The 12,226-nt window shown below is 33.7% G+C and overlaps 1 protein-coding gene across 1 annotated transcript; it reads left to right on the top strand.

Moving 5' to 3' along the window:
• Nucleotides 1-4,558: 4,558 nt before the first annotated feature.
• LOC109173585 (bifunctional monodehydroascorbate reductase and carbonic anhydrase nectarin-3-like) lies at nt 4,559-8,811 on the top strand. Its single transcript, XM_019322834.1, has 7 exons — nt 4,559-4,723; nt 4,867-5,081; nt 6,124-6,230; nt 6,338-6,443; nt 7,796-7,963; nt 8,044-8,097; nt 8,358-8,811. The coding sequence occupies exons 1-7, from the start codon at nt 4,648-4,650 to the stop codon at nt 8,442-8,444; spliced, it is 813 nt and encodes a 270-aa protein (XP_019178379.1). The 5' UTR covers nt 4,559-4,647; the 3' UTR covers nt 8,445-8,811.
• The last annotated feature ends 3,415 nt before the right edge of the window (nt 8,812-12,226 follow it).

The raw sequence follows: 12,226 nt of genomic DNA, 5'->3' as shown, positions 1-12,226 counted from the left end.
TTTGATACATTTTAGAGAGTTTTCATATTTTAGATCTAGGTTTTTCAAAATTTTCTCTCACTAGAATTTATCCCTAGAACACTCAAGTTTGTAAAGTGAAGAGAGGATTCAAGCACTCCCTTTGCAAGATCTTCATCTTCTATTCCATTGGATTGACATTCTAGCTTTGCAATTTTGGGTAAACCCTTGATCTACACTTTTTAATTGCTTTATCTCTTTGTTGCCTATTCTTGCAAATGTGTAGATTGTTGATCTTGATTATGAGTGGCTAGAATTCTAGAGATTAGGATTGTAGTGTAGATTGCTTACATGATGATTGGCTTGCATTGAATTTCTTTATTGTGAAGATTGATTGTTGTGGTTATGCATGTCTTGTTGTGGAGGATGATCTTTGTAGCTTCCATGGAGTGGGGCCCAACTCTTTGGATGATGTTGGATTCCTAGGTTTAGACAAGAGATTGCTAAACCTAGGTAGGCCTCTTGATCCTCCTACATTCCCCGCCCTAGATCCGAGAGGACATGGTCTGGAAGGAATGTAGGCAAGGTGTTTGTGAAATTGCCTCGTAGAAAATATGAGCACCTGGGTGTCATATTCTTCTATGGGAGGCGTTTAGACCGGAATGGCGACGCATTAGCACCATTCCTCTTGACTTGTAACCAACGTTCAATCATCACAACCATCCGTATTGCGAATCTAAGCCATCACACATTGCAATCGACATGAAAATCCTAATATGTTTTACCTTATTGTTTCAACCTCTTTTCAAGCATTCTTCTTCTGTTCCTTCCTTGCCAAACCATCAACTAAACCATACACTTCCTTGACCAAGAAGCTCGAAGTATGACTAACCTCACTATGACCCTTTTTCAACGCTTCCAAGTTATCATTCCTTGAGTACGACTTCCCGGGAATCTTCATTCCCACTCTTCTTTCCATCACACCACTAAAACTACTCCTTTCAGATTTCAAGCATCAAAGACAGATGTCTCTCAATTCTATTTCTCTCAAGATTCTGCATTGGTTTATTTGTTGGTCTATGATGATGATATTTTTATAATGGGAAGTGATCAGGCCCTGGTTACTCACTTACTCTCAAAACTATCTGCCACTTTCAAGATTAGAGATCTTGGTGAACCAAATTTTTTCTTTGGCATTGAAACTGTTAAATGTGATGATGGAACCCTATTGTCTCAACAGCGATATATGAATGATATTTTGAAACGTGCTGGAATGGCAGAATGCAAACCTCTTTCTACTCCTATATCTGTTTCGAAAATTGTTCCCTTTAGTGCAGACTTATATGATGATCCTACGCAATACAGGAACCTGGCTGGAACACGTACTACAATATCTCGCTGTTACACGACCTGATTTATCCTTTTGAAGTTAATCAGCTTTGTCAGCACATGCATGCTCCTACCACATCACATTGAGAGCAACTGAGAAACATGTCTTGAGGTATGTTAAGGGAACAATTGGGTTTGGGTTGCGTATACGGAATTCAATGTAAAAGGAAATTCATGTTGTTTCTGATTCTGATTGGGCTGGTTGTCTTGAAGATCATAAATTCACTAGTGGTTTTTCTGTTTTTTTTTGGGGACTAATCTTATATCTTGGGCCTGTAAGAAGCAAAGAACTGTTGCTAGGTCTTCCACTGAGGCAGAATACAAAGCCCTAGCAGATGTTTGTGCAGATGTATTATGGATTATTTCATTACTACGCGAAATAAAGGTGCCAGGTATTTATGTTCCAAAGTTATGGTGTGACAATCTAGGTGGTACCTATATGTGTGTCAATCCAATCTTTCATGCACGCAGCAAGCACGTAGAAATTGATTATCACTTTGTAAGAAATAGAGTGGCTTCTGGAGATATTCAAGTGATATATATATATATATATATATATATATATATATATATATATATATATATATATATATATATATATATATATATATATATACACACACACACGAAAGTTCTACCTGACCCTAGATTTTCTTTCCTTAGAGACAAGTTACAAGTTACTAGTATACCATGTGCTTGAGTGGGAGTATTAGGACTCTATAGGGGCCGTTTACTAATTGGAGATTTCTGGAAATTTCCGAAAACTGGAAAATAGAAAACAGAAAACATGTTTACTAACGCAGTTTTCCATTTTGAAAACTGAAAATAATTTCTAGAAATTTTTGGAAAACTGGAACACACTTAAAAACTGTTTTCGAAATGGAAAACAGAATCATCTATCATCTATTTAGTTATATGTCACTATATAACCACATTACTATGATTACATTCATTATCATATTATTTTACATATCACTATCTTCTATCTTTTCTACTTACTTTACTTATTTAAACATAATTTGTTTGCTTACACTTTAAAGTTAGACATTATTTACATTATCAAAATTAAGAATTAAACTCTATATAATGTTTTAGATTGTGATTGAACTCAATAGATTATTAGTTCGAATATTTTTAATTATGTTACATCATAATACAAGTTCGGTCCAGATATCGGATATTAAAATCTCACATATATTAGAATTCAAAGTAAAAGTTATATATTCATATACATGTCATTCAAATGAATGTATCAAAAAAAAAATTAAATATTAGCTCAAAAAATATTAATATTATCTAAACTAAATTATATGTGAAAATTAAAAAATTAGAAAATAGAAAATAATAATGTGGTGACAAAAGTGTAAATAAATACATAAGAAAACACTATACTTGTGTCTAAAAGATGTAGCGGTTTCTTAAAAAAAAAAAAAAAAAAAAAAAAAAAAAAAAAAAAAAAAGATTATTTCCACTGTCTTTTACATAGGAGCTATACACACTGCACACATCACTCAATAATGATCACGAAATAACACGTAATTACCTCTTTAGCCTAGAGGTGCCAAATTTATTTTTTGAAGATAGAGGTGCCAAATTTATACTCTTCCCGATTTTGACAAATGGCATTGGAGGATTATCATAAAAAATTGCGTGTATACCTATAATTTACTATAATAAAGTAAAAGTTTGATATCCAAATCTTTTAAATTAAATATTACAAACAATAAATTACAAATAATTTTGGATAAAGTTTAATTAACTATATTAGAAGGAAAGAGAGTGTATTGAAGAGATCAAGATGACTGAGAATTAAATTGGGTTGGAAAAATAGCATAAAAGGCATTTTAAGTAGCTATTCTGTGATACAAATATTAGTAGGCTCCACTCTCGATTTGAGTCGGTTAAAGTAGATTCATATTCTTCATAGTTAGACGAAGAGATTGATTTATTGTACGCTCAAAATATATAATAGGTAAATGAGAAATTGATTCTCAAAATAAATTCATTTGAGTTGAAAAATGAATGTGAAAATGCTTTTAAGTAGCCTTTATCCCACATTAAATTGAGAAGTGGATTTGCACCACTATATAAGAGCCTTTAGACATATTTAGTTATATAGTATAGAGATTATTCCTTACATGCTCCTTATTTTTCAGGCTAGGACACAACCTAGCCCTTAATCCTAAATAATTCTTTCTCGTACGATTATTTCATAACAAAATGTTCCAAAGACATGAAGAAATGACAAAATTTGAAACCATCCAATATTCCAATTCATTCAAGACATTGTCTTGTCATTGTCGCCCCTCTCCCCACCCACCTAAATCCTATCAACAAACATTTCATAGAGCATGTGCATCATGTTAACCACGAGATTTTCCGTCTACATATTGGCCGCCGGTGCATGCATTTCACCGTCGTCAAACATACCAATTCTTCAAACCATGGTTACAATAATCAACGTTTTCACCATAAATCGAGTATGGAAGTTTTGGTTTTGTCGGGACTGTGTCCATCATAAACTAAGTATGGAAGTACAACTAGGAATCAAACTTTGATGTATGTGTTAAATGTTAGGACCACAAGCCACTAAACAAAGTGTTGTAATGGTCAAGGGGTGATGTTTTAAGAGAAAATAAAGATTTCTATTTATAGTGTAGATGTCCTTCAAGGTGAACGGGCAATTGTACGGCTCTAACTTGCCTTCATTTTTTACCATACACGTGTCTCCCCAATACCCGGATGTCAATTATCTTCGCACGAGTAAGTATAGCATCGATCCTACGTTCTAATACATGATATCTTGAGTGGCTTGGGTGGTTCAAGGTGATAAAGTTAACAAGCTAAGATATCGCAAAATAACAGTACATTTTTATAACTCATAATGTACATTATTCTAAAATATAATATACATATTATAAAGCATAATGTACATTATTTTAACTCATAAAATGCATTATTTTATCTCAGAAGTTTTATTATCCTAATAAATAATGTACATTATTCTAGCTAACACATAAAGTACATTATTCTAACTCATAAAATTCAACGACGTCGTTTTGGACCGTGGTCCACACTATAATTTGTCAAACTGTACCGGTTAACATTTTAAAAACGATTGAAAAAATATCCCCATTTTATTTAAATGGTTCACGTCACCAAAATTATGAGATAAATTTCATTTATTTAAAATAATAAAAATAATAAAAAACGTAACATAGCCAAACTCTTTCTTTCATCTTCTATATAATACGCTCCAAGGCCTTACCAATTTCAATTCATTGCACAACTGTAGAAGACATGGACATGCTTAAATTGTTCTCCATTGCCTTTCTTCTCCTTTCAGTTACACATGTCATCAAGTCTCAGCAACTTGGTACGTCAATACCGAATGAAATTCTTATTAAATATCTTCATGATATGATATAATATAATGCATTTTTTAAAAATATTTGGAATATGGTTTCAATTATTTCTTTGTTTTTTGGGAATTATTATTATATATATGCATGCATGCAGATGATGAGTGGGGGTTTAGTTACGACGAAAACAGCGACAGAGGGCCGTCTCACTGGGGAGAGCTGCGGCCGGAGTGGTGGCAGTGCAGTGCCGGAAAGCTGCAGACTCCGATCGATCTGGAGAGCAAGCCGGTTGTGTATTCCAACTTGGGTCCCATTCAGAAGTACTACATGACAGATGTTGCTACTCTTGAAAATCGTGGTTATGATATGATGGTATCACTCTATCTATCTATTTTATCTTAATTTAAATTGATTAGACAATGAACTTATGACCTTGAGATCACAAGTTTAACTCTCAGTTAGTGATTCGTTGTCAATTGATCTCGTAGTTAGTGATTCGTTGCCAATTGACCTCGCAGTTGAGGCGATTACCAAAATTTGTTAAGGTTGATTTACCCTCTTGAAGTCATTTGCCCACTAAGAGCTCATGGACAGGTTTCACTCCATAGGCACCCTTGGTATACTTGGTAGCTAGTGTCGTATTGGTTGTGAGCTCAACTTGATTTATGACTTATGAGAAATCTCACAATCGCTATGCGAATGTGAGCTCTATGTGAAGTTTGCGGCAATTTCTATCGTGCACCAAGGCGCACAAATGTGCGCCCTGGTGCAAAACGACGTCGTTTTGTATTTTTTATATTTTTTATTTTTGGGAAATTTCGCTTTCCGCGTCAGCGGTTAACTTCTTTAAAAAAAATCTCATGTTTTGAAAATGTACATAATTATATACATAAAACATAATCCATAATATACATAAACTCTTAATAATACACATAAACTTTTAACTCTATTAAAAAAAAATCTCCTGTTTCGGATGTACATAATTGTATAAAAGAATGTACATAATTGTATAACAGAATGTACATAATTGTATATATATAACATAATACACATACACTCTGTCACGTCAACTCCACACACAATTTAACAAAACGACGTTGTTTTGGGGGCGGGGCGGGGCGCACAATGTAGTGTGCACCCTGGTGCAAGATATAATGATTAGAAGTTTGCCTTATAACCGTAGTCAGCAAAGAATTAATCACAGGAAGATAAATAAGCTTAAGTTGTCTATATGTCATATTTGACCCGCTCAAACTAAAAATATTAATAGACAACTCTTAGAATAGCTAAACTTGAATCTTATAGTTACCAAGTTAATTTTCCTTTCTTAAAATTTAGTTAAAGTTATTTATAATAAACTTTAATGAACAGTATTGAATTTATTTTATTTTTTAATTTGCTGTTATAAATGCAGTTAAGTTGGCCGCTTGGTCAACTGTATCTAGGTATAAATGGTATCAGATATTTTTTCAGACAGGTCCACTGGCACTCTCCCTCTGAACACGTTGTCAATGGAACAAGGTGATGATACTATACGCTGATCATATATTATCATATTACAACGTTATTAATTAAATATATAATTACATCTTAATTACTTATTGGTTTTTGCGATGGTCGAAATACAGGTACGATTTGGAGGCTCATCTGGTTCATGTGAGCAATGATGGGCAAATTGCAGTGCTTGCAGTGATGTATCAGATTGGAGAAACTCCTGATCGCATCTTGTCTTTGGTATGGTAAATTCATAAATGTTTTAATAATATGATGGTATTGAAATTCTCTAACTTATTTAATGAGTATTTAAAGTATAGATAACAATTTCTCCTAACTCTACAAGAATCTCCAATAACTGTTCCAATAGAGAAGAGAATTAAAATTAGGAGAACAGGGATCGAGATAGGGACATATACTAATGTTAAGCAATACCGGTAAAGGGGCCATGTCTAGTACTCAATTGTTGGGATCCTTATGATGTGCATCCGTAGGCACCATGCATGGTGCATACGGATGCAAAAACGACGTCGTTTTGACGTCTAACTTAAAAGAAAAAAAAAAATCAAAATTGCATAACTACACATCCATAATTTCATCACATCCATAATTTTATAACTATAAATCCAGAACTGCATAACTACAGATCCATAACTTCATAACTATACATCCAGAATTGCATAACTACACATATATAACTTCATAACTATACCTCCAGAATTGCATAACTACACATCCATAACTTCATAACTATAAATTCAGAATTGCATAACTACACATCCATAACTTCATAACTATAAATCCAGAATTGCACAACTACACATCCATAACTTCATAACTATAAATCCAGAATTGCATAACTACACATCCATAACTTCATAACTATAAATCCAGAATTGCATAACTACACATCCATAACTTCATAACTACGCATCCAGAATTGCATAACTATACATCCAGAATTTTATAACTATACATCTAGAATTTCATAACTAAAAATCCAGAATGAATGAACTAAAAAATGAATAACATAATGTTGTTGCTGGAAATCGAAACTGATTTTTTTTAAGTAGGACGCGCGTTTTGATGCAAAACGACGTCGTTTTTGCATCCGTATGCAGCACCATGCATGGTGCATACGGATGCACACCATAATTTGCCGGGATTGTTGGGCGGAGGCCGGTAAAGTCCTAAGGGTCAAGTCCAGCATCCAGCATGTCTCGAACAATGTGATGACGATCTATAAGTAAAAAAATAAGTTGCGTCTTCGCTACTAGTTATAGCTTTTGGCGTGAGTAGCATTTGATCCTAACAACTAATATTTAAATTTAACACTTTAAATTAAAAAATTTATATTTAAATATTAAAATTTATATTAAACTACTAGTTTAACATAACTATATAATTGACCATGGTAGAGATTTTTCAATCTCGAATTTCTCAAAAGGGCAAGAATAGAAGAAAAAAATTCTCTAACGGGAATAGTAACATGGTTGGATTTCGGGAGCATAGACATAAAGTATACTTCCCTCCTCGTTGCTATCCTGAACTCAATTGACTCTAAAAAGTAACATTTCTTAATATTTGCATAGATTGAGGATGATCTTAAAGAACTTACTGAGACAGTGGATGTAAAGAAAGATGTAGGGTACCTTGACCCAAACCTACTTCAGGCCAGAGGCAGAAGATACTATAGGTACATGGGCTCTCTTACAACGCCGCCATGCACGGAAGGTGTTATGTGGACAGTTATGGGAATGGTAAAATTAAAACTCTTAATCAATTAATTAATTTGCAATCAAATTATCTAATTAGCACATTATTATACTTCCTTTACCAGATTAGATCGGTTACAAAGCAACAAGTGGCACTCATCCGCAACGCCATTCATGATGTGAGTTTCAATCTTCCTTTTTTTTTTTTTTTTTTTTAATAACCATAAAATTCACAACTACTATTCACTATTTAAGAATGTATATTCGGTAAATCATAATATACGGATCTTTTGTAATGGATTCAACCAAAATGATGCTAACAAAAATTGGATTTGTGACCTTTTACTATGAGAATCATGCTCTACCATTTTGGTGACAAGTTTCAATATTATTGACATAATATTGTGATAAAATTCTTATTTATTTATTGGATTTACAGGAATCAAAAACTAATGCTAGACCACTCCAGCCAATAAATGATCGTTTTGTGGAAGTTGATAGACCAGGAGAACACAGCGAAGATTGAAGAGAGATACTCCGCCTACTATTATATGTCAAATTATGTTAACTCGTTAAAAATAAATTACACGTCTAAAAATGTCAGTTAATTTTTAGGAGTCGTACATGAAATAAATAATGTTGACGTGTTGTATGTGTTGAAAATAATGTAATTGTTTCACTGGGAGTGGTCTATTGACCATTAATGATTTGAGTCTATCGGTCAGTAATAAACAACCTAAGTTAGGGTCAAAATGTGGAATTTACTCAGTGCATACTTTCAAGTAGTGATTGTGAATTTTCTTTGTCATCCAAATTAATTTAAGTGTGTCGTACGTAATAATGTAAGTGTGTCGTATGTATTTCAATGTAATGTGCGTGCAGTGTTTATGGCATGTTCTATGAATTTTTAGTTGTAATTTACATGGATCACATTGAGTTTTCTTTAGACGTTTATACATTCTATGATGACTAAAACTATAAATTTAACCTTAATGCTAATAATAACATATATAATCATGTATATTATTTTTGCTACATTGAATATATATTGATTTTAACACTATTTAGTACCATCAAACATATTGTACTAAAAGACATTTTTGGTCCTAGACTTATAGTGGCTTGGACAATTTTAGTCCTTTATAAAAAAATTTGTCATTTTATGGACAGAGTTATTGTGGCGATGACATTTTTGGTCCTCCGTCTATATTTCTGTTAGATAACCGTATGAGAGAGGGGCAATTACGTCAATTTAGGCTATCTCTTTATTGTGAGATGGACGATTTTGGTCCCACAATCATGCCTTTACTCTGACCCTTATTTATTTGTAGTTTTGCACTACGAAATGCTCTGCCAACAACCATGCCTTTACTGCAACTTGGACTCTCCGACTCCTTCGAATTATGACCGAGAAGAAAACAAAACACACATAGATATAATAGATAGAAGGAGATAGCCTAAATTGACGTAATTACCCCTCTCTCAGACGGTTATCTAACAAAAATATAGACGGAGGACCAAAAATGTCCTCGCCACAATAACTCTGTCCATAAAATGGCAAATTTTTTATAAAGGACTAAAATTGTCCAAGCCACTATAAATTTAGGACCAAAAATGTCTTTTACTCATGATTTTACCTAGTATAAAAAGTAACACTGCAATAATTCAACCAAGACTTTGTTGAGAATGGGCTTAATAACATGGGCCATTGCCCATTATGTAACCAATAGTTGGGTTGGGCTTAAATTTCCATGGCATGCTTTTCTTTCCGCGTGGCCCATGTCAAGACTTACTAGATTACGGAAGAATGAAGAGATTGTATAGCTTCTAACACTTGGTTGATGTGAAATCGTTCTTGGTTGTAGAGTTTGGAGGGAGTACTATTCGGTCGTTATATCGTGGACCGTGGTGCACGTGCACCGTGGTCAAAACAGCGTTGTTTCTTTAAATAAAGAAATGGTGCGCCGTTACGGTTAACAGAGCGCGCAATTTTTGGTGTGTTAATTACCAACTGAAACTACAGTGTATCTAAACTGACACTACAGTGTATTTAAACCGACACTGCCTCACGTATTATTTTATATATTATCAAATGAAACTGCAGTTATATCAAAATGATACTGTAGTTGTGGTGAAATAAAACTGCAGTGTATATAAAATGAAATTGAATAACATTTCACATATTTGAGTGTATATTGTGCAATGAAGCTGTAGTTATATCGAAATGATCATGTAGTTGTGTTTTAATGAAATTATAGTGTATATAAAATAAAATTAAATAATATTTTCACATATTTGAGTGTATAAATGTCGAATGAAACTGTAGTTATATCGAAATGAAACTGCAGTTGTGTTGAACTGAAACTATAGTGTATACAAAATGAAACTGTATAATAGAGTTACTTTTTGCGGAACGGCGCGAAACGGATGCCGTTTCTTTTCATTAAACAAAACGACATTGTTTTGAAACGCGATGCATAATCGATTATGCACCGCGGTGCATGCTATAATTTGCGAGTACTATTAGGGTGAGATCACTTTTTATTGTAGAAAATGAAGGGTGTACCATTATGGTGAATTGTGGGCTTTTTATGGTGAGATGTTGAGTCTTTATGTAGAAAAATGAATCAAATTATTTGTGAGCTATTTGAATAATGAGTTGAGAGAAATCTGAACTTCTTAATATTTGGTTTGAGCAACTCGTGAGTTGAAAGTTGAGTTTTTAGCAAAGTGATTTGTGTGTGTGAGAGGGTATCCTCACATGGATATCGTATCAAAGAGTAAATCGAAATGGAGTTAAATAGTAAGTGGTTAAAAACAAAAGTATTTAGTATTTGGAATATAGCTTGAATCATTAGGTTGGAAGTCTAAAGAAACAAGTAAATGTAAAATAACAAATTAAACAAAGCAAATAACAAGTAATCGTTAAAAGCCGGGGCTTGGACTAAGCCACTCTTGCATAGATGCTATAGAGTTTTTATAAGCTAGGGATCATGTGATGAATTAACATGGATCAATGAAGATGCTACTCAATGCCAAAATCATTTTCATGGTCATTGGACTTCCAATTGAGATTATATCTCTGGTGATTAATTCAATTGGTGTATTTTATCAAACATATGGTGTTCACTTCTTCTAACATTCTCTTCTCAAAGTGAAGTTAGAAATGTGAGTGGTGTAACTATTTTTTTTTTCAAAAAAAACACCTCCATGATCCTCTTGTATAACTAGACCCAAATTACACAAGAATCTATACAAAATATCATACTCACAATAATAACCATACTTAATGCATCATATCATCTCTATTCGCAATTTGATTCACTCAAACATCCATGCAAGAGAGCTTAGGTCAAATCCCTAGTCCCTAAATGAATATAACTACTCATACTTTGAATTGGAACACAGACACAAATAGAAATGGAAGCCATTGAAAGAACAATTGAATAAAATAAGATGTAAATGAAGCAAAGTAGACTTAGCTTTGATCAAAGAGAATTTGGAGATGCAATCTTGAAATTTGAAAGTAAAGTTGAATTACAAGATAGAAATCACTTGAAATCTTCATCAAATGTATATCAAGTACATGGACAAATGTTGTTTTAGATGTTTCTCCCCAAGTAAATCTTAGAGATTAGAGAAGGGTAAAAATGGGGAATGATATGAAAATAACTACCTAGACCTATTTATACCACTCAAGTGTGCCAAAATAACATATTTAAAACATTCATGGATGCGCGTTCACAGTCGACCTCACGATCGTGAGATCGATTGTGACCATAGGGCTAGGCATGTAACTTTTCAGACCTCACGACCATGACGTCTATTGTGAACTCCAAGCTCAACTTGCGGATGTTTGAGGTCAAGCTGATGCTCACGAACATGAGCATTAGTGTGTATCCAAACTTTTACGAGTTGATCTAGCACCTACAGTCGTCCTCACGGGCGTGAAGTCAACTGTGAAACCCATAAACAATTGTTTGATTCTCAACCTAGCGTTGACACTCATGGGCTTGAGTGTCAGCGTGAGCCCAGGGTTCAGAGAACTACCCACGATACTCACGGTGATGCTCACGATCGTGAATGTGATAGTGAGCGTCATCTGGCTTATCCTTTGCTCCATTTCAACCCATTGACTTGCGTTGTATCATTATGCCTTCATTTTGTGCTTCCTAACTCCTTTCACCTACAATATGTTTTATTCCTTGCCCATTCTCGTATTTGCCCCATCCTCCTTACCTACATATTACAGCTAAAAATAATTCAATTATGAGTGCTTTTCATCTCAATCTCATTAAGATACACACA

Source organism: Ipomoea nil, unplaced genomic scaffold (genome assembly GCF_001879475.1).
Source record: "Ipomoea nil cultivar Tokyo-kokei standard unplaced genomic scaffold, Asagao_1.1 scaffold0146, whole genome shotgun sequence".
Taxonomy (NCBI): Eukaryota; Viridiplantae; Streptophyta; class Magnoliopsida; order Solanales; family Convolvulaceae; genus Ipomoea; species Ipomoea nil.
This window is presented reverse-complemented; position numbering and strand designations above follow the sequence as displayed.

Excerpts from the sequence above, each read along its gene's own strand:
- LOC109173585 (XM_019322834.1), top strand. The coding sequence starts at position 4,648 with ATGGACATGCTTAAATTGTTCTCCATTGCCTTTCTTCTCCTTTCAGTT. Across the intron at positions 5,082-6,123 it reads ATCGTGGTTATGATATGATG|TTAAGTTGGCCGCTTGGTCA; the intron begins GTATCACTCTAT and ends TTATAAATGCAG. Across the intron at positions 6,444-7,795 it reads CTGATCGCATCTTGTCTTTG|ATTGAGGATGATCTTAAAGA; the intron begins GTATGGTAAATT and ends ATATTTGCATAG.